At 35.6% G+C, this 21364-nt stretch overlaps 2 protein-coding genes across 2 annotated transcripts; both read right to left on the bottom strand.

Moving 5' to 3' along the window:
- Positions 1-4401: 4401 nt before the first annotated feature.
- Positions 4402-8578, bottom strand: TBL2 (trichome birefringence-like protein (DUF828)). The gene is made up of 5 exons (XM_059590098.2): positions 7108-8578; positions 6343-6535; positions 6067-6257; positions 5678-5836; positions 4402-5026 (listed from the first exon to the last, which is right to left on the bottom strand). The coding sequence occupies exons 1-5, from the start codon at positions 8079-8081 to the stop codon at positions 4684-4686; spliced, it is 1860 nt and encodes a 619-aa protein (XP_059446081.2). The 5' UTR covers positions 8082-8578; the 3' UTR covers positions 4402-4683.
- Positions 8579-10958: 2380 nt separating this feature from the next.
- NIK3 (NSP-interacting kinase 3) lies at positions 10959-17386 on the bottom strand. Its single transcript, XM_059590097.2, has 11 exons — positions 16441-17386; positions 15853-15985; positions 15660-15731; positions 15292-15435; positions 15087-15158; positions 14906-14965; positions 14711-14808; positions 14472-14618; positions 13191-13532; positions 11977-12368; positions 10959-11548 (listed from the first exon to the last, which is right to left on the bottom strand). Exons 1-11 carry the CDS (start codon positions 16538-16540, stop codon positions 11231-11233), a joined length of 1878 nt encoding a protein of 625 aa, XP_059446080.1. The 5' UTR covers positions 16541-17386; the 3' UTR covers positions 10959-11230.
- Positions 17387-21364: the final 3978 nt, after the last annotated feature.

The following is a 21364-nucleotide window of genomic DNA, read 5'->3' as shown; positions in this document are numbered from 1 at the left end:
GCTGCTTCCTGCAATTTTTTTTTTTTTTTTCCCCCAATTACAGGGTAGTCAAAAAGGGGCGATTGGTCGTTGGTTGTTGACATGGTCCAAGATTGGTCAAAGGCGGCATGCGATTTCTATTTTTTTATACGAAACAGAATTACAGAAAGTTTGGCTCTTTGCTGCTTTGATATATATACATAAAATGCAGGGGGACTGGAGTCTAGCCCACTCTATTTTTTTTTCCAAGCCAGCTGCCTAGAAAAGGACAGCTTCTGGTCAAAAGAAGCCACCATTCCTCAGCCATTTTGGGAGAAAGTAGTGTTTTTCTAAACCATTTTTATTGGTGACCAAAATGGAAGTGCCATGATCAGCTTGAAGGTCTTGCATATTAGAACTTCAATATATAATCAAAAAGCACTTTACTTACTCATTTTTCAATACAAACTTTACTATTATCTATTATCTTCTCTATTTTTTTTAAAAAAAAATATTATTTCATTATATTCTTGTCAATCCAACCTCTTCTTGGAGATGAAAAGAAAAGAGAGAAGAGAGAGATAAAATATTGAAGAAACCTTCTAGTGTGCTACGATGACTGCCCGTAGCACCAATTGTATTTTAGCTAGCCTCTAGCTAATCTGTCGGAGGTGAAAAATGAACAATATTAGCTAAATTTAGTTAATATGAACATTTTACCTAATTTGTTGGGGTTATCTTAAATGTTAACTTAATCATTTAGGTGAGGAACAAAATTCCCACTATCTTTTTGACCATACCCCATTAATAATACATATAAAATAATTCGCTGAGATTGGAACCAGCTTTGCAGAGGGCTACTCTGATTTGTTTAATAAGAATTCAAGCAAGAGCAACGTAGAGGACTCAACAAGATAAGAATTTCGGGCAGTGGCACCCATGCAACGTATGGGTTTTGTGGGGTATGGATTCTTGGAATTGTCTGTGGAAAGGAAAAGTCTACTATCTAATTTCCCATTTTAATCAAACTAAGGTTTCAAGAATCAACCACTCAAAATGAACCCAAATATTGGAGCTCCTATATAGTTGAAAAATTCTTCCTTCTCTAAGAGTGTTTTTGTTTTTTTTTTTAAAAATCCGCTGTCTCTCTTTTGTTCTTATATTTCTTTTATTTTTAGCGTTTCTGGTAAAGAAATAAATTTTCTTTAAACTGAGATAAAAGAATTAGCATGCGAGAATTTTTTTTTTTTATTATTATTTTTATTTCCATGTAAGAATCATATAATTTTTAAAAAATCTATTAAAAATGCACACTCAAAAAACATGTAATTTTATAGATTAGATCGGAGAAAATTAATGTCATTTTTAGTTGTTTTTCACTTTTTCATAAAACTTTGTATGTTAAGAGAAGCTACTAACCACCAAGGTGGTAGTCGAGTTGGTAATGGAATTCCTTTCATCCTAGTGATCGCGTGTTCGAATCCGCTTGCGGTAGTAGATGCGTAAACCAGATGCTACTTTGAAGGGGCTTTACCGGCTTGCACCTTGGTGGGGTTGTGGTGACAGGCTCACCTTCCCCGGCAGTAGCTATGGCTCAAATCGGACATTCCACAGCGGGTGGGGACCCCGATGGTAACGCCCAAGGGGAAAAATTACACTGGTCGCCCCTTCCCACCCTTTTAATTAGAAAAAAAAAAAAGAAAAAAAAAAAAAGAAAGAAGCTACTAGGCCCAACTGGCCCATCCAGCAAGCATTTGGAGAACCCACTTATTAGGAAAATGATGTGAGTTTGAGGCAAGGCTACTCACCGTCCAAAGTAAACCAGCTGAGCCCAAGAAAAATTTCTTTTTGCCGGCCCAATTTCCTCATTATCGATTAATAAATCCTCGTTGTGCTTGGAGGAATAAAGGTAAATGAGCACCAAGGTGTTAACTAAATTAAATAGTATAGGAAAAAAGATGGGTGACCAAACAAATCCGGTGACAACTTCCTTAAAAATTGACGTGATAGTTTTATAATATGCTGATGTGATAAATGTCACGTAAACTTAGATGTAGCAGTTAACTTAAATCAACTTGTGACTAAGAAGGGGGAAAGGCTAGGAAATGTTAAAAGATTTTTGTCACTCTGGTGAAGTACAACTAGGCTTATGTTATGGTGATGTATGAAAAACTTGAGTGGCAATGAGTTGAATGGCTAATTTGACGTCATTTTCCAGGTGAATCAGAGAAGATCTTTGGGAGAGGGAAGTGTGGAGAAAAATGGGCCCAGAACTTGATTCACATTTGAAACAATTCATAGAGGCTATCAATTATTAGGGGAATTCCTATGACCAACAGATAAGTGGATGACATTATTGATGATACTTGTGATGGCGATATTTATGCACAGTAGTTTTCCAAAATCGAACCCGGATTTTACTCGTTACGGTTCTTCTTCCGTAGCAATTGCTATAGAATTTATAAATATCATTCAAATAAACCTCTGCAATTTCTTCAATAAGAGGAAACAAATGGAACGAGGAAAGTGAGATTCTATAAAGTAAGATAAGCGCGATTGTGATGTGTTTGTTTGTTTGCGTCAGAGAAAAAGCAGAGGGAAAAAATAGTAGTGGGTACAGCAACTGGTGTAATTGGGTGCATTTCCAAGGAGGAGATCACTTCGTTTAGCATAAAGTACAATAAGGTCAAGTTGGGTAGCTATAAAATCTTTTCTTATTTTTTTTTTCTGTCTTTTTTTTTCTTTTCTCTCTCAAAAAAATAAATAAATAACAAAAACTATTTTCAGAAGACCCATGTGAGATTATGAGGAGGGTGTGAAATTAAGATTGTGAACTTGCTTAAATCAAATTGGCTTTGACAGAAAATGAGCTCGATATTGGTTCAAATATAAAGGGGGAGGATTGTTAGAATATTGTTTAAGGAGTCAACGAGCCGTCCATGGCTCACGAATGGAAAGCTTGGTTGGCTGCCATAGAAAATGGGGATTAGTGGAGAATTAGGAGAATATGGAGTTGGAAAAAGTAGGAGATGAACATCAGTTAGTGGATCCACTGATTGCAACATAAAAGTAACAAGACTCCAATTATCAATAAAGTAATGCGCCAACGAAAAAAGTAGTTTGGATGCTCATCTTGGGTTATATTGACATTAATATCCCTTTTTGCAATTAATATTTTGCATGGACAAGTAACTCAAAGTTAAGTAATTACTAATGTTTCCTTCAAATTAGGGCGAAGAAAATTCTTCTAACTCACATACATCTATTCTTAATAAAAATGCATTAAAAATCCTATACTTTTCTCACTCATTTCATATTAGTTGACATGATGTATTTTAACTAGGTTTTATGCTATATCACTTATGTGAAATGGGTGTAAAGGATTAAAATAAAAAAATTAATAATAATAATAAAAAATAATAAAATAATAAAATCGTTTTTAGGTTAGGGGCAAGATTGTCATATGAAGGGAACAAGTGCTAATTATTAGGAGCTTTTCCTAACATTGCAACTTTCGATGGTTAAAGCTAAAAGAGAAAAGCAAGAGTTGTGGTTTTGGATAATGAACAGACGACATATGAGAGGTGTATTTTCAGATCACCACTTCTCAGTTCTCAATCATCAGCTATTTAAGGCCTCTAGCCAGAGAGGAACTTCTCCACTTGCTCTTCTTTGAGCCCATTGATATGATGATAGGCAATGAAGCCTATCATTGATAGTAATATGTCCATGGGCTCTAGAAAGCATCGGGTGGGATTTGATGATGGCTACTCCCCCCCCACCCTGCTCTACATTCATAAGTTTGCTGCTGCTCAGCACACGAAGAAGCATTCTATGTAAGTAGCAGTGCTCTTGGCTGAAGCACGGCAAACCGGCAAGTCACAGAACGGCAATGGACTCCTTCATGAGTCTTTCTGGCTCTTATTTATTTTCCCTCTTTAATGTTATGCATGAGAGTAATAAAAGTTGCGTGCTTTAAGAACCTCTTTTAGACCCCACTAAGGTAAGCTTTCAGAATCGTTTGATTTGCAGCAGACTAGCAATTGTTTATTGCCCAGTTTCTGCAGACCAGAGGAATCCTCTGTCTCTGTCTCTGTCTGTGTGTTGTGTGTGTCATAATGTCATGTCAGTGTGAATGCATTTTCGTGCTTCTGTAATTCAGAATAAGAGTGTATTATGTCGTTTCTAAATCCTAAATAAAAGTTTGAGATCTTTTTTTATACTCACTTGAGTTGAAGGCTCTGCAACCAGCAGGGGACTCACATATGAGTAAACTAGTTTGTTCTTTTTCTTATTATTTCTATCAATCGCCATTTCTGCAGGAATAACTGAAAAAACTAGATACAAATTCATCCCCGGCCCACTAGTAAATTTCAGCCTTATGCTTACAAAAAGTTTACTGCAATATGAATTCAATCTGTAAAATCCAATTGAAATTGCAAGTAAATGAAAAGAATCATCTTATTTCGGATGTATTGAAACGTAAAATATACATATCGACTTGTGAGTTGTGACCTATTTATTACTTCACACTTTTCATAGACTAAACAAAGACCCCCCAAATTTTACCATCTGGATTAGCATACAATACTAAGCCTAATTGGGAATTCGCAACTTATATGAGCTCAGACAGGATATATATCTAATGAGCAAAAAGAAGAAAAAGGATAGGACATATCAATATAACGACAAATTAACATGTAACTGGCGGCTAGTTTACAACCTTCAGTTTTTCCAAGATCCCTTTCCTATCTTTAACAGAGAAGCATATAGCAATTCATTCCAAGTATCTGGTACTCCAGGCAAGCACCAATGACTGCAATCCTGAGATCGCTCAGCGGCAATCCGTTCCTCATCTGTCTTGTATATCATTCTGTAAATGGAAGGATGTCCATCTTTTCTGAAATCTGTGAGCCTACTTATGTTTAAATAAACCACAGGAGATCTCATTGCCCAAATCACATGTTGTAGAGCTCTCATTTTTGAAGGGTACTTTGCTAAGTAAGTCTCATTAAAGATCGGTTCGGTTTCTTTGTGGCACTGTCCTCCTGAGTTCCATTGGCCTCCTCTGCAACCACATCAAATGATTCAAAACTTCAGTAGAGGCAGAGGAATATGAAACTCATCTAACTTAATTCATATCTGCCCCCCTCCCTAATGGTGAAAGAAGCAAGGATAAAACTTAAGTTTTTGCTGGGATCAGTAGATCTTCTAGCCTTTTAAATTTAACGCAGTATTAGACATCAAAATAAAATACTACTTTATTTAGTTGTGAGGTTGAATTTGCAATTGACTGGTAAATATTTTCTTCTGAACCATTCGATATTTTTTGCCTCGGCTCTATACAAGCACAGCTTCCTGATATTCTTTGGGTTTTTTTTTTTTTTTTTTACAGCTGATTCCAAATATCAAACTTCCAACAATGAGCCTATGCTAGGTTTCAACAATAAACTAACACATAAAAATTAGGCCCAGTACAGAAGAAAGGCAAGATAACTCAAGGGTGGTTAGGATTGGTGCAGTTATATCTCTGGAAGTTTGCAAGTGAAGATTTTAAATGGTCTAATATGCATGAAACAGAGCAGTGTAAAATTACTTTGTTAGCCTAAAAATTTGGAAAAGCTACCAGAATATGGGACTCTGAGAATGGAGCAAACAGAGAAATGTACATTGTTAGCATATAAGTGGAGGTACGGTAGAGTGAAGAATAGGCCTAAACCTGAAATGGGTAACAGAATATCCTCTGAAGAAAACCTGAGTTCGGTTGACATCAATGTTCTTGTCAATCCATCTGGCCCAAGTGGTGAGAGCCCTCTTATATGCTTCCAGAACTTTTAGTCTTGGGTACACATGGTTGCCTTCTTGGTAATAGTCTTCTCTGTAGGAACACCAATGCAAAAACATGTCAAGAATCAACGATTGGCAGAAAAATCGTGCCATAAGATCGGAAGATAGTAATATCAGGAAATATCAATGTGAATATTAATAATGCAATTTTTTTTTTCCTGTTTCCAAATTACAAAACATAGTTGACCATGGCTTTCACCATTTTCAAAACCACAGCACGATATAGAAGCAAGAATTGTAACAAGCAGAATGACAACTCACCCTCTTGATGTCTTCTCGTGCGTCCACCAATGGCCTGTATTGAAGACTAGGACATCGGCATCATGATACATAGAAGTTGTCCGGTCCATCAAATCCAATCTTAATGTCTCAATCGATCCATTTCTACCTTTGAAAGATGATTCTCTAACAAGGAATGGAGAACTAACAAAATCCACGGAACAATTATAGTCCTAAAAGACAGCAAATGCACACGAATTAGAGGGCTACACAACTTCAGATTAAGTGCTTAGACTATTAGGGACTTCAGAAACTTGCCTCAAATCTGAAAGCATAAAAACCCCCCTTCTTGAATTCCCTCTTTCCTGAGATCTCATGAACTCTAGCCTTGTTTCTGACACCATGGCGGAGTATACACACCATAGATTCCCACATGTTCCTATTCAGTGAATCTCCCACAAAAACGAGCCTCTTTCCACTCAACCTCTCCAGAAAATCAGTTGCATTAAAACTGAGGGTAACATCAGAAATTAACAGAGGAAAAAGAAAAAAAGGAGTTATACTTGAGTTCAATACAAACAACATTCCATACAAAGGTTGGCACAATAAAAAACACTGCACTAGAAACATAATTCAAACATCAACTATCCAGATTACAAATAAACATAGAAAGTTTAGATTTGGTCATTTATCCACAAATGGAGTTGACTAAAAAGAAGTTCAAACAAATCTGGTAAAAATCATAAATGTGACAAACCAACGGAGCCCGTTTGATACTTTCACTACCAAAAAGTGCGTATGACTCCTGCACCTTGCTATAAAATTTATCCAATATCAACAATTTTTACTACCTATGTGATCATGCTGAATGAAAAGGTGACACCAGATTTTCTAAATGCACCCAAAGCAAATTAAAATCTTAAGTTTGTCTAACCAACTTGTAATGGAGATATGGAACAAACATAAAGCTGACCATGAAACTTCCCTGTTAAAAAACTGTTTGATCATTATGAACATTGAGCAATTAATTAAAATTTCATTTTTTTCTAGCATTCAGAATCACCAAAACCACGAAGATCTTACCTTGGGATGTCGCACCCATTTGGCTGCCATTTCCATTTTAGATATCCATCATCTGTCCTTCTATTGTAGTGACAATCAAAATCCTTATCAATGTAAGGGCAAGAACCAGGAGGATAGTAAGGCTTTGAATCATCTCTGACCCATCTACCGTCAAAGATGTCACATGCCTCATAAAAACCATAATTTGAAATTGTGATTTTGTTTTGCTCATCCAAGTTTCCTTGATGATTTGCCTCGGAAGCCTTTTCTTCTCTACTAGAAGAATTGCCGACGTTGTTGTTTTCCCTGCCATTATTCCAAATACTTGAATTCCTTATGGATTTCCCTTCCCCTGAATCCACGTCTTTGCCGGGAAGAACATTTCTTTCTTGACCAAGCACGCTCCCATTCTTCAGTGTCTCGGGTAAATTTTCAGAATTGGTCTTCTCTAAAATCAATCCTCCATCAGAAACCAGAGAATCTCCCGTCTTAGCAACTACTGACCCATTTGCTTCATCAGTAGCAAATCCTCCATTTTTGACACTCTCAGATAAATTCCCCAATTGGGTCTCCTCTGAGCCCTTCCCTTCCCCATTGGCCGCCTTAAGATCTTCCCCTTCAGTGATTCCTGAAACATTTGCTTCGTGGTTTTTGTAAGACGCGTTTCCCTCTTCACTCCCTCGCTCCAAATCCACATAGTTCTGAAACTCTGAAGTAGCATTAGTACTATCGGCAAAAGAAGAATTAGAAGAAGAAGAAGAAGAAGAGGAGGAGGAGTCAGCAGTACTTGAAAATGGCAATGGGGTTTCAACAAACGACGAATTAGCACCGACACTATCTAACCCTTGAAACACTGTGGGAATCTTCAACGACCTGTTGAGGAAGAGTGCAACAAGAACAACGAGAGAAACTCCAACCCCCAAACCAAACCCAGAAACCACCTTTCTTTTTCTCGACAGAAGCTGCTCCGGAAAAGGCAGTTTCTTCACATCCATGTCAGAGGAAAACGCATGTCCTCGTTATCGGCCACGCTAGAAATAGAGGTGAGAAAATGTGAGAGAGGGAATATATTGTGGGCGTGACGGACGGTTGGAGTTTGTTAACGAAACAAAACGAAGGACCACTTGGGGATGTTCGGAGATCACAAGAGTTAAGCATGGGATAACATTCCCTGATATTGTGTTGTTTGAAATACAAGGTAAAAAGAGAATGATAGCTGTGCGGCAAAGGTGAGTGTGTTGGAAAAGGTTTCTCCTACTATCTTACTGCTGTTTTTACGTGGAGGGAGAGACCATCAATGGTGGAATTACCGTAATGCCCGCTCTTTACGTTTTCTCACCGGCAAGAATGTCCTTCCCGTTCCTCAGATTTACGCCAAGAAACTGCCATTCGAATTTTCGATTAACCAACCCAAAGATAGAAGAAAAGGATTATCAACAGAAAACATTCGTGTTTATCCGATTTCTCTAAACAAATTGTATTTTGCATTTGAGTCAAATGCTTCTCCTGATTTGTATTTTGCATTAACACGTAAATGTTTTTATGTTTTTCTCTTTCCTTTTTTTCTGTTTTTTATTATTTCTATCTCCTTCTTTCTCTTTCATCTATCCAATAAAAAAAAAATATTTAAATGGTAGAGAGAAAGAATAGATAATCGAATGGAGAATATATTTAAAAGCTATTAACTAAAATAGAAAAAAGGTAGCGTTGGTGAGTTATTTTAGTTAAAAAAATAAATAAAAATCATTGGAAAATCTATTAAGGATGATTCATATTGCATAGATATTAAGAATCAAAAGCAAAAGGTGGATGAGGGGTGTTCACATATGAAAATATGTGGCAAACTAAATTTCAAAATAATCTTATTGTTGGTTCTTGTCATCTACAAGAATTATATGAAAATATAGCATTTCAACTGCTAAAAAAATATTCTTGAAAAATATACAATTAAATCGTGAATAGTTTTTTTTTTTTCTAAATTGAGTCGGAATAATTTCTTCAATCTAATCTATAAACTAATATACGTTATTAGAGCATGTGATTATCACATATATTTTAAAAAATATATATGAAAATTGAATGTTATAAGGATGCATGTCAGTTTAATAGATATGATTAGATAATGGTTTGAAAAAAAAAATCTAACCTTAAGTAACCATAAAAAAACCCAATATTTATCCATTATAAAATAATAATAATAATAAGATTCAAACTTAAACATTACTTGTTGTTCATAAGCCATAATCTTCTCTTGATTTTTTTTTTTTTCTTCGCTTATCTTCTCTTGATTAGAGAGTGGAGATTCAGGTTTTCAAAATTCACTCTTTTCTTTTAAGAGTAATTCTATTATTCACATTCACCGACTAATATATCGTATTTTAAATAACTTTATATATTAGCCACCTAAAAAAAAAAAAAAAAAGTGTTAACTATTTAAATATGTGGTGTAAAACTTTAGCATAAAGAATAGAATATTACAATTTTTTTTTAAAAAAAAAAAAAAATTCATATTTCATAATCAATAGGATATAGGGTCATGAGATGAGAGTATAGTGCAAGCTTTAAACCTAGTAATTCTAGGTGGCTTACTTGTGTCCTACTTGTATTCTACTAAGAATGATGTGGCTATTAAAATCACTTTTTGATCAAAATTCAATAATGATCAATTAAAAGTCCAATAATAATTTTAATAACCACATCATTTTTAATAAAATACAAATAGGCCACTTAAATTTACACCTTTAAACTCCCATGTAGTTTTGTGCACAAGGGTTTCAGAGTAATTAAGCACGTCATAAATGCACGTCATAAATGCAAAGAGTTTAAGGGGCTGTTATATTTTTAGACTGCTAAAAATTTGAGTGCTCCGTGTCACTGTGTGAGCATCACAAATCGACACAGTTCTCGTTGTCGAACGCGGACACGTGGCATTTCCTGAAACAGTGCAAAGCTTTATAGGTATTGACGTATTGTCGAAGATTCGAAGCGGATTTGGAACATGCTACAGTCCCTCTCGTGAAAGCTTAGGTTGCCGCACCTTGAATCGCAACCACTGATAGTCAAGAGCGTGGCAAAACCTAGGCCGACACCTGCCTTTCTGCCAGAAGCGATTGTTTAGTTGATGCAGGAGCACGCTGTCACTGGAGCACTGAAACTTTCCTTTCAACTCGTAAAGGCTTTTTTCTTTTTTTCTTTTTTTTTTTTAGTAAGAATTAAAAAGAAGAAAAAAATGCCCCATACAATGCATCATGGTACCTAGCAAATTTCAATTAATTTAAATATAACATTGACGGAGAAATATATTTTATGTTGAGATTACCATATGGTAAGGCCTTGTGAGATGACATTTACATAATATTGAGAAGTAAAGCAGCATCAATGCAAATTACTTTTATCCAAAAGGGTAAAGTTTTATTTGGAATTAAGTTGAAATAATCTTCCCTAATCCATTATATTAAACAAATAGGTATTCAAAATGCATGTGAAATTTAAAATACATGTAAAATTTACATACATTTTGTATGCTTACAACTTACAAGTGAATTTAATAGTGGGTTGGAAAAAATTCTTCTAACTATATAATTTCCTAAATCTTGTGAACAACTTCTTAGAACGGTCACAAGAAGGGTTCTTAGAACCCTAAACCCTAACAATTCTATATGTTCATTTAATTAATAATTAGACAAATTATTTGTTAAAAAGATATGAAGAATATTTAGAAACTACTAAAATTCGTATAAGTACTAAATCACCTAATCTATATATAATTATAGGTCAATAGTCCTTTTACTAAAGCATAATTGGGGAAAATTGAGTCATCAACCCTTTTTTTTTCCTGTGCCAGATGGATATGAACCCTTGAGCACCAAAGGTAGAAAAATTCATCCTTCACATAATTTCCAAGACTTCATTTGGCAGAAGCTCAATAGACTTAATTTTAGGAGACAGAAGAGAGATACTTATACATGACTTTCCTTTTTCTTTATACAGATGAATACATGCATTCAGCAGCTATCAACACCAATCACATATTCTACTTCAAACCACTGCAACTTAATGATGGAGCTGTAGAGAGAAGGGGGGGGGGGGGGGGGGGGGGAAACAAAAAAAAAAAAAAAAAAGAGGAAAGAAAGAAAGAAAAGAATCACCTAGGGCCAGAAAGCTCCATTGCTTCTACCACAAGTGAAGATTCTTCTATAAAATCTGAGTATCTTTGAGGAGGGTTTTCAAAAGATCTAAACCTTGGCGTCTCAACCTTCTGTGAAGCCTCCCATTTCTCAGCTAATCCATCTCCTTCCAACATTTTTAATACATCTGACATTTTGGGGCGGTGAGAAGGATTAAATTGAGTACATAAAAGGGCAACTCTAACAATTTCTTCCAACTCAACCCTGTCAAAATTTCCCTTTAGATCCTTGTCCACCATTTGACTTAACTTTCCATCCTGATGGAGCTTTTTAACCTGCAAAAAGGTTGGCCCGCAATGTAAGACAAGTACCTAAAGGAAGAGTAAATCATCTGCTTTCGCTACTCCTCCCAAGCCATGGGAGGAATGCTTAGCATTTATGCAGTGATGGAGATTAACTTTTAAGAACATAATACAATGCAATTCTCCTAATCAGTTCCATCAATGTTTCAAAGAACATAAAATTTACCACAAGGAGGAGAAATACGAAAACAATACAAAACAAGTAATTTCCATAATTACATTGAATTAGAAAAAATTATATGGCACTCCACCCTAGCACGTTTTTCATTTGTGTAAATAATCAACGTCAGACATTTTGAAACTTCTAGTAATTTTTACCCTCACAACATTATTCACATGTTACCTAAACAGTGTGTGTGTGTGCGCGTGAGAGAGAGAGAGAGAGAGAGAGAGTACGATACCCAATCAAGCATTACGCCTTTCTGGTTTGCTGCTCTTCCAAAATCTAGAGCTTTCTGACCAGTGATCAGCTCTAGGAGCAAAATCCCAAAGCCAAACACATCAGTCTTTTCTGATGACTGACCTGTTGACAAGTACTCTGGAGCAATGTGGCCAACAGTGCCACGCACGGCTGTGGTCACATGAGAATCTCTATGATCCAAAAGCTTTGCCAACCCAAAATCTCCAACAACTGCCTCAAAATCTTCATCCAACAAAATATTGGCTGCTTTGACATCACGGTGGATAATTTTGGGGTCACACTGCTCATGTAGATAAACTAGCCCCCTTGCCGTACCTAAAGCTATTCTCTTCCGCCTTGTCCAGTCTAAAGCTGGCCGGCCATGAATATGATCTGAAAAGGAAAAAGTAATAAAAACAAATTGATGTCATTATTTTCGGTTCGCACAAAATCCTGGCCACTTCCTTAGTAATGGAAGGCTGAAAAGCTCATGGCTCAAAAAGTTAGCTGCAGCAATCAACTCAACTTGAAAAAGAATAACAATGAAAAAAAGTGGGCATGATTAGAAATGAGATTAATGTGTCTGAGGAAAGTGGTTCTTTGAACTGAGACTTCGGATCAAATATTAAGAAAACAAAATATTAGACATTCTTAAGAGGCTATATTTGGATACATGGGCATGAACTGAAGCAGCAGCAAAAAGGAATGTTAAATTTAATAAACTATAGAGTGCAGATTTACTGTTCAGACAATTATATTAATTGCTTATGATGGAGGTCTGGAGCAATGTACCACGAGAGTGCATGGCACTGGAATCTAGACGGGTCAAAAATATAGTGGCAGGCTAAGCACCACTTTCATGGTGACAAGCTAGGGGAGGTCATAAGTTGAATGCAGGCAATTGAAGTGATCGTCATAAAATTTGAATATGTGTGGCACAGATTCGGTAGCTGAGGTGATGTCTCCCACTGGACTAGTGCAACAGGAAAGATGCATTGATGGTGTTGCCGGCTGAAAAATGGTCAAAAGCCAACAGTGGGCAAGGACGTAGAGTTTGGTTGGTGTGTGTAGCAGTGATGTAAACAAGGCAATGCAGGTTGCAGTAGGTTCGGTTCCTCACATTAGATGTGGCCAACGATTCAACAATTCTTAGGAAGCGAAACATGCAAGAAGGGTTAGAAAACATAACCAACGACAAGTTGTTCATTAGCTAACCTCTTAGCCTTGAGGCCACACTTCCATTGGGCATATAGGGGTAAACAAGGAGACGTTCATTCTCAGTTGTGCAGAACCCAAAAAGCCTGAGAAGATTCCGATGGACAGCCAAACTTATCATCTCAACTTCTGTCTGAAATTGAATTTCACCAGCAGCTGCATTAAAGTCCTTCAGCCTTTTAACGGCCACCGCAGTTCCGTCATTCAAGCATCCCTTGTATACAATCCCAAAACCACCTCTCCCAAGAATGTTCTTTGAGTTGAAGTGGTCAGTTGCAGCCCGGAGCTCCTTAAATGCATACCTTTTCAAATGGCCCAGGCATACATCTGGGTCATATTGATCTGTCAAGCCACACATTATAACTGAGAATGCTGGGAGAATCATAAAGTGGGTAAAGGTAAAAGATAGCAATCCTTACACACAACAAATCAGTTTCACAAAAAGAGTTCCTAAAGCCAACAAATAATACTATAAAAATATTTGATGTTGGCAGATGCATTGCATAAGACACCAAAATACAGTAACAATAGTAATGTGACCGTTTCAACTATTACGTAGTCTAAAGAGGTGCAAATCGTCTTGAAATTTTTATTGCCCCGATCAAATTTCTCCATATCTTCCTTACAACACTCTTGAATCATGCCTTCTCTTGATTATAGCAATAGTATACTTCTCAACACTGAAGAAGCAACTCAAAATTTCCATTTCGTCTTCAAAATACGCTAATTACAACTCAGTTTTAAATCCCCAGGTTTTGAACAGCAGCTGTCCCAACAGCTTGAAATGCTTTCAGAAGCATATGAAATACTTAAAAGAGAAAAGAACATTCAGCCTCGGTAATGTTTCAGGGAACTATAAAGTGAAAAATATCAGAAAGCGTGAGAACTAACAAAGCACCAATGAATGAAGCTCCTTGCAAAGAGGCCCATGGGTGTCAAATAAACTTCATTTGTTCATTTGTCACTGTTAGATCACAACATAATAAACAAAACTTCAAAACAGTAAATATTTCTAGTGAAGCATTCACATGTGTGTGCACCCTTAAAAATATAATTTCTAAATCAAATCAATGTTCAAAGTAAGAAATGGCTCATTGCAGGTATTACAATGCAAACAAACTATGACAGTCTGACACTGCAGTTAATTAACATTAGGTCCACTACATAATGAATTATTCTTACTTCCCACACAGATACAAGCATGAGAGATCTATAAGACTATCTGTATCAGTGATACTGAAATACTAAAGAAAAGGAAATAAAGCATAGACAGTTACTAACCATTAACATCAAAGAAAATCTGCTGGTTGTGTCTGTATCGCCACCAAACAACTAACCCAACAAGAAGAATTATAACAAAAACAGCACCAAAACTTGCACCAAAAGCCATAGCCACATGCTGGCTTTTTCTTACAGAGTCTGATTGACCTGAGAAACCAAAATCCCGTTTAAAACATGTAAGCAAAGTGTAATGCAGAAGCAAGTTGAAAAACAAAATCATAAAACATAGTTGTAAACACCTTTTATAGCATCTGGTGGGAAGGACAGTGGCTCTGGAAAGACAGCCGAACAATTGTTGTCAGGCTTTGCCCCACAAATTAAAGGGTTACCAATAATTCTGAGAGGGAAAATAGCAAGAGAATGTCAAGGACTAACAATAACCAACTTATAGAGGATAATTAACAATTGATAGAAAGATAGAACAAATGGCTCACTTGAAAGTTCTTGCTGATATTTTTGGTAAGGAGCCACTGAGATTGTTAAAAGAAAGATCCCTGCATATTCATCTTATAAAAGTGAATATCTGAGTTTCTAAAAATTGCTCTGTTTATAAGTTTGTTGATAAAAATATGAGATGGGAGAGTAAATTATTGACTGCAAAGGAAAAGTACATACACGAGAGTGAGACCTTCGATAGTGGAAAGAGACTCGGGACAGGATCCAGTAAGGCTGTTGTTGTTTAACCTCCTGACTTGATCAAAAACAATGTTAAAAGTTATAAGAATCTGAAAGCAAGCACCTAAGCACGCAGCAAATTGAACAATATTCAATTCAAGTATTTTGCAAGATCCAAAAGCAGTATACAGTTTCTGAAACTTACAAATAATTTAGGTTCTTGAGTTGCCCCAAGGAACTAGGTATCTCCCCACTGAATGTATTGTTGGAGAGATCAAGTGTCAGAAGCTTTTCTAACTTTCCTACGGTAGCAGGAATCGGACCTGAAATGGCATTGTTCTGCAGCAACCTACATATATACAAACAATCATGGTTAAGATTCAACTTAAATGCTATAGCACTACACGACCGAACCAAAAGTCCTAAACTGAAGGAGTCGTGATCTCGATACTTGAAACAAGATAGAGGCAGAAGCAAGACCAAGAACAAAAAATAGTATGCAAGTAATACCCAACTACTAAGAACAAGCAAAGCCAAAATCTAAAATCAATGAATAATGAGATAATAACTTACACAGATTGCAAGTTACTGAGGTTTCCAATCCCTGGTGATAAGGTACCAGACAAGCTCTGACTAGGCAGTCCCCTGATTACAAAAACAAAATCCTTTACTCAGAAATTGAGTTCCAAATAAAATTAAAAAATAAAAATAAAAATAAAAATAAAAAGGAAAAAGAATCAATTAAAAATATCGTTCTACAACTTACAAAGCAGAAACATAGCCGTCCGCAGAACAAGTAACCATCCTCCAGCTACAGGGATCTACAGAATTAATATCCCAGTTCTCCAGAACACTATGTGGGTCAACAAGATCATTTTTTATGGCCATCAGAGCTACAACTGCTCAAAGTTCAGGGGAAAAATAAATGCGTAAAGTTATTTTATGGGTGCAAAAAATAATTACGAAATAAAAACCAAAACAGGTGCGCTGAAGCCTCAGCTGTATCCGTCTAAGAACGATGAAATGCTATATAATAAAGATAAAATGGGGGTAGTTCAGCTACTGTAGGGAACCATGAAAGCATTAACTAAAAAGAAACAAAAATTTCCTCCAACCCAAATTTAAAAGTAAAGAATATGCATAACATGAAGGGTTAAACTTATCATTGTTCCCTTTTTTCCTAGAAAAGCCTCCCCAAAAATTATAAAAATAAAAAATGAACTTCTGACCTATCTCTGAATTGCAATTCTAAAGAACAGTATTTCTTACAAAGAAAAAGTAAAGGATGAGTAAACAAGAGAAGGAAAAAAGAGCTCAGTTGAAGATAATCAGAAAAAATCGTCAGAGAACATACCTTCATAGTTTATACCAGTTGGAGAAAGAGTAGCAGAAGAAGTCCCCATCAATGCCAAAACCAGCAGACCCACTTTCCAGAAGATGAAACTACTTTCCATACTCTATTCTCAGTTCAGTAAAAAAATTTACTATCTTTGCCCAGCCAGTACCCACTGATCAAGACCACCATAACCAACAAGCACAAAAGCCATTTTCACATGAACTTCTGAACATTTTCCTTATCTAAACAAAAAGCCGCTCTCAGAATCAGAAACCCATAAAGTATTACCATAACAGGAAGTCATGGGCTGTTTCGTTTAGCTTTTTAACTCAAACAAAGCACTGTTACTTTTTGATAAAACTTAAAGATACCAAAGACCCAGATGCTAAAATAACTTGGCCTCAAAATACCCAGCTCGGAAACAGAGAATTTTGAATCAAACTGGGCGCACTGGGCACCATATGAGCTGAGACAAACAGCAAAACAGAAGAGAATTTTCTCGAAAAAGCAAGCGAGCAAACATCTAAGCCTGAAATTCTGAGATCCTAGAGATCTGGGAATGCTGAATGTGATTTCTATATGTTTTGGGCAATCCCCACAAATTCCATGTGGAAATGCTGTGGGTTTCTATTAGACTGCTCTGCTCGTCCCCTGTGCTTCCCATACCATTATCTTCTTCTTTTCTTTTCACGCTCACAGATAAAGATCTATGAAAATCACTCACGCAGATGGAACCAAACACGCCAAGGCCAAAACAAAAGGCCAAAAGTTGACACAGATACAGATGCAGACCTATTACCGAAATTTTTTCCTGTTTTTGTTTTTACTTTTCTGAAAAAACAGAGAGGCAGTGAAAAAACTGAAAATGGGTTTTCGATAATGATGGCCTATAATAAGAGAATTAAATAAAATTTTTTGGTGCAATTTAAAAATTCAGTGATTGGACTTGAAGGGATGCTTGGGTTTGCTCAGATTCTCAGAAAGAACAATGGGATGGATGTCTATATGCGAAAAGAAATTAAAATTGCAGGTAAGTTTTTTTTTTTTCTTTGGCAGGTCACGTGCTTTCATTGTCTTGGCCTCTGTTGGCTTTTTGGCTTGAGATTGCTTTTTTCAAATTTTAATAATCACTTTCTGTTAAAGTTTTTGCAGGCCATGGCCCACCGCGCTAAAATGCGCTACATTATTTAAATGGTGTTTAAGTTTAACGGAAGCCTTTCCAAAAAAAAAAAAAAAAAGTTTTAACGGAAGCCTTTTTAGCATTACCCAGTTACCCTTTACCAAAAAGGAGCAGTTATGATCAGCTTGCATTTGTTTTTACACAAACCCAACACTTTCAAATTTTGGAAATTTTCCAAAGAACACACACTTTCAATTGCCTGTTGCCGTATTACAACCTGTTCGGACAGTTTTCTGTTCAAATGATGGAGATCTCTATTTCTGATAAGCAATTGGTCTACTCTTACGAAAGAGGTAATACAGGGCAAAGAGTTTGTCGAAGTAAGCCGACGGGATATAATTTTGATGTCTAAATCAATTATTATTGTATAGATAAATAAAGACTCAATGCATTTAGTTCATATGTAGAAAAATGCCAAAAAGATACGTGTAACTTTATTTATATAGGGACCGAGCATTAACTGATATCATGATGGATAATCTCCTCTTCCCCTTAATCCTACAAGGAGATTAACCATCATGAAGGCTAATCTCTTTTGAAATGGAGATAATTCTTTTGGTCATAAAGCCTAGTGCTATGTATCAACAAGTTATGGTGTATGTTCCATTTGGTTTTGGTGGCATATGGGACGTTGATTATGTCCGAGTAAAGTAGCTTAACGAGTATAATGTTTCTGTATTCTGATATAGTTCATTGATAACTAAATTCCAAAGGTTTAATCAATCTTCACAAATATCTTGTGATGGACACTCACAAATGGATTTGGTGAATCGGTCGGGTTGGACAACTAGGTCAAGCCTTCGACCGATAGCAAGTTGTCAATAGCGAGACATGTCAATGGGTTCCAATTGTCATCTAGCCATGAGAACGCGATCATAGTTAACAAAACTTGGTTGTTGATGAGCTTTTGCAGATTAAGTCCCTCGAGTATGAATTGTGCTTATGGTTGACAACCAAATTCCCAACAAATCTAAGTTCTTATGTTGAATTCACTAGCCAGTTGGACAAGGGCAACAATGATAGGTTAGACATAAGTAAACTTTCCATTCGGTGATGGGTTATATGTGATTTTTTTTAGTGGTGTGGTGAGGGTGGGGTGAAGTTAGGAGGCCAGATGAAAAGCTGATTTGGCAGTATTTGATTATTTGGTAATGATTATGTAGAGAAGATACACGTAACGCAATGTGATTAGACCAATTAGCTTTTGGCTTTACACGTGATCACTTTTACAAACTCAACAAATAATTTGATTATTTTGATACCCACCAAAGGCACATCGACCAATTTTTATAATTATCGTGTTTTTTTAAGCCAAATAATAACACTAGTTTTTGTTGATTATCAGCTAGATCTATCCGCCCAATCTTTAACGTAGGGTTTATCAAATGTCTAATTTTGCACCTCATACCAATAACATTGTTATATGAAAAATGATTGATATCAATAATTTGTTCATATTTTTTTAAAAAATTCAATAGATCAACTATTATTTTTGTGAGGTCTACCATTTACTTATGCGGTGTCTACATAAATTTACTAATTTAATAGTTAATTTGTAAGCTGAGATATAACAAATATTGACATCAATCATTTATCTTGTTATATATAAAGACAACCTTGTCACATCAAACAAGGAACGTGAAACGGTGAAATCTCAATTAAATATATAAAAAAACAATAAAACAAAAATAAATATAAAAATGCACGACCCAAAATGGAGTTGTAGGGTGTTTTGACCGCCTACAAAAAGCCTAGAGGGAATGGTAAGGTATAATTGGAATTTCATATTTAATTGACAAGGTGGCTTAAAAAATGGACGGATAAACTTAGTTGGCAAAGCAGCCAAACCCCATAAGTGCCATAGAACCTGATTTGGCAAGGGTGAGCCTAAATGGTCCGATTTGACCCCAAAATGTATATCTTCTTTGGGGTAATTTTCAGGTTTACATCAACATGAAAATTTAATAGGTTTTTACTTTCATTTTTAAACAATTTAAATGAGAACAGTAAAAACAATACTTTTATTTCATTTTACCATAATAGGTATTCAAAAATCAATACACGGAATTTTAATTAATTTGAAAGAAGTTAAACTGAGAAGTAATCTCAATGGAATTCACATCTATTTGCAACAAAGTCCCCAATTTGTAATACATATGTATTCATGCATGTTTTAAATGAAAATCATAGTATATTATATAAATGGGAATGAAAAACAAGAGCCCATATTAAAAATAAAAATTAAGTGGCTAATTAGCAATATTATGATAAAAGTATTACTCTTATTTATCAGAAAGAGATATCACCCGAAAATGATTTTTTCGCGGATAGAAGAGAGAATAAAATGAGAAAAAGATAGGCATGAAAGTAGAGGAGGCAAAAGATGCTTGCATGACGACCCTCCGTTTTGGCTGCATTCGAAAGTCCCATCAACGGATACGATTAATCCAAAAGGCCGGATGGTGGTAGCTTTCAGAGCTACGACTACAGAGCATGGGCATGTGAGTACCAATCTTTGTCTCCCTGTGGGTCAAATCATTTTCCCAAGGAAAAAAAAAAGAAAAAGAAAAAGAAAAACTAATGTACGCCGTGGTGGAGGTGCGTGCTGGTTTTGTACCCTTTGTTATTCTCCGTTGGATACCGTGAGAGAATCTCCAAAATGCGCCCACCGGGACACATGCCGCATGGCTTGGGCCACGTGGAGAATACAGTGATTTTATTATTACATAAGTCTTTTTAGTTTTCATTCAAACTTTATTGGTGTAATTTTTTAATTCGATTTATTTTAGAGTGTACTAGTTTCAAAATTTACTTACTAAAGAAAAAGAGTTTTCAAAGTAATTGTAAATCTTTTTATCCAACAAAGTAAAAATAAAATTAAAAAATATTAAGTAATATGTGGTATGATGTCTGAACATTGGAGGGAATCCTTTGTTATTAAAAACTTTTTTATTTTTAATTTATAATAAGAATAGGGAAAAAGAAAAAAAGAAAAAAAGAAAAAGAAAAGGGGTATTCGTAAATACTTGCAGAGAATAGGGACTTTTAATAATTAATATATGTAATTAGCAAGTATTGGCTAAACCGGAAAGGGGCGTGTAATCGAAAAGTATAATTTGATATTTGCTTGATGCCTTGATGTGATCGGGGCTTAGAAAGTCGAGCCCCAAGGGGTATGTTTGTCGCTTTAGCAAAACTAAATATTCTCCAATCTATTAACCTTTAAATATTCATTTTTCCTTCACCAATAGAACTTAGGATTAATACCCATTACCCAATATGCTCAAACCATTCTCACTAATAAACGGGAGAGAATTCCAAAAACCAAATGATTCCAGACTCGGAACCCAAATCCAACGGGCAAGGGCATTTTGGTCACTTTGAGTTTTTTATTTAGCAATTATTGGCTCGTCACCCGCCACTTATAAGATCATTTCTAATGGAATAGTCAAATGATACTTTTATTTAAAATGATTAATCAGATTTGTAAAAAAACTTATACATTGGATTAGCCAAAAAAAAAAAAAAAAAAAATGCTATAATCTAATAAAAACTTCATATTTTGCCCATAAAAGTCCATGTGGCAGGATGTCACATCATCTTCAGTTTGTTTTGTCTTTTTTTCTAGATAAATGCTTAGCTTCATTAAAAAGTTTATATTTTGGCCATTTTAATCCTAGGTGGCATAACCAATTTTTCATAAATCTATTAATTTATTGTTTAAAATCTATTAATTTTAAAATGGGTCATGCCACCTAGAAT

The sequence above is a fragment of the Corylus avellana genome, chromosome 4 (assembly GCF_965113065.1).
Source record: "Corylus avellana chromosome 4, dhCorAvel1.hap1.2, whole genome shotgun sequence".
NCBI lineage: Eukaryota > Viridiplantae > Streptophyta > Magnoliopsida > Fagales > Betulaceae > Corylus > Corylus avellana.
The sequence above is the reverse complement of the archived record's forward strand: the minus strand, read 5'-3'. Positions and strand labels throughout refer to the sequence as shown.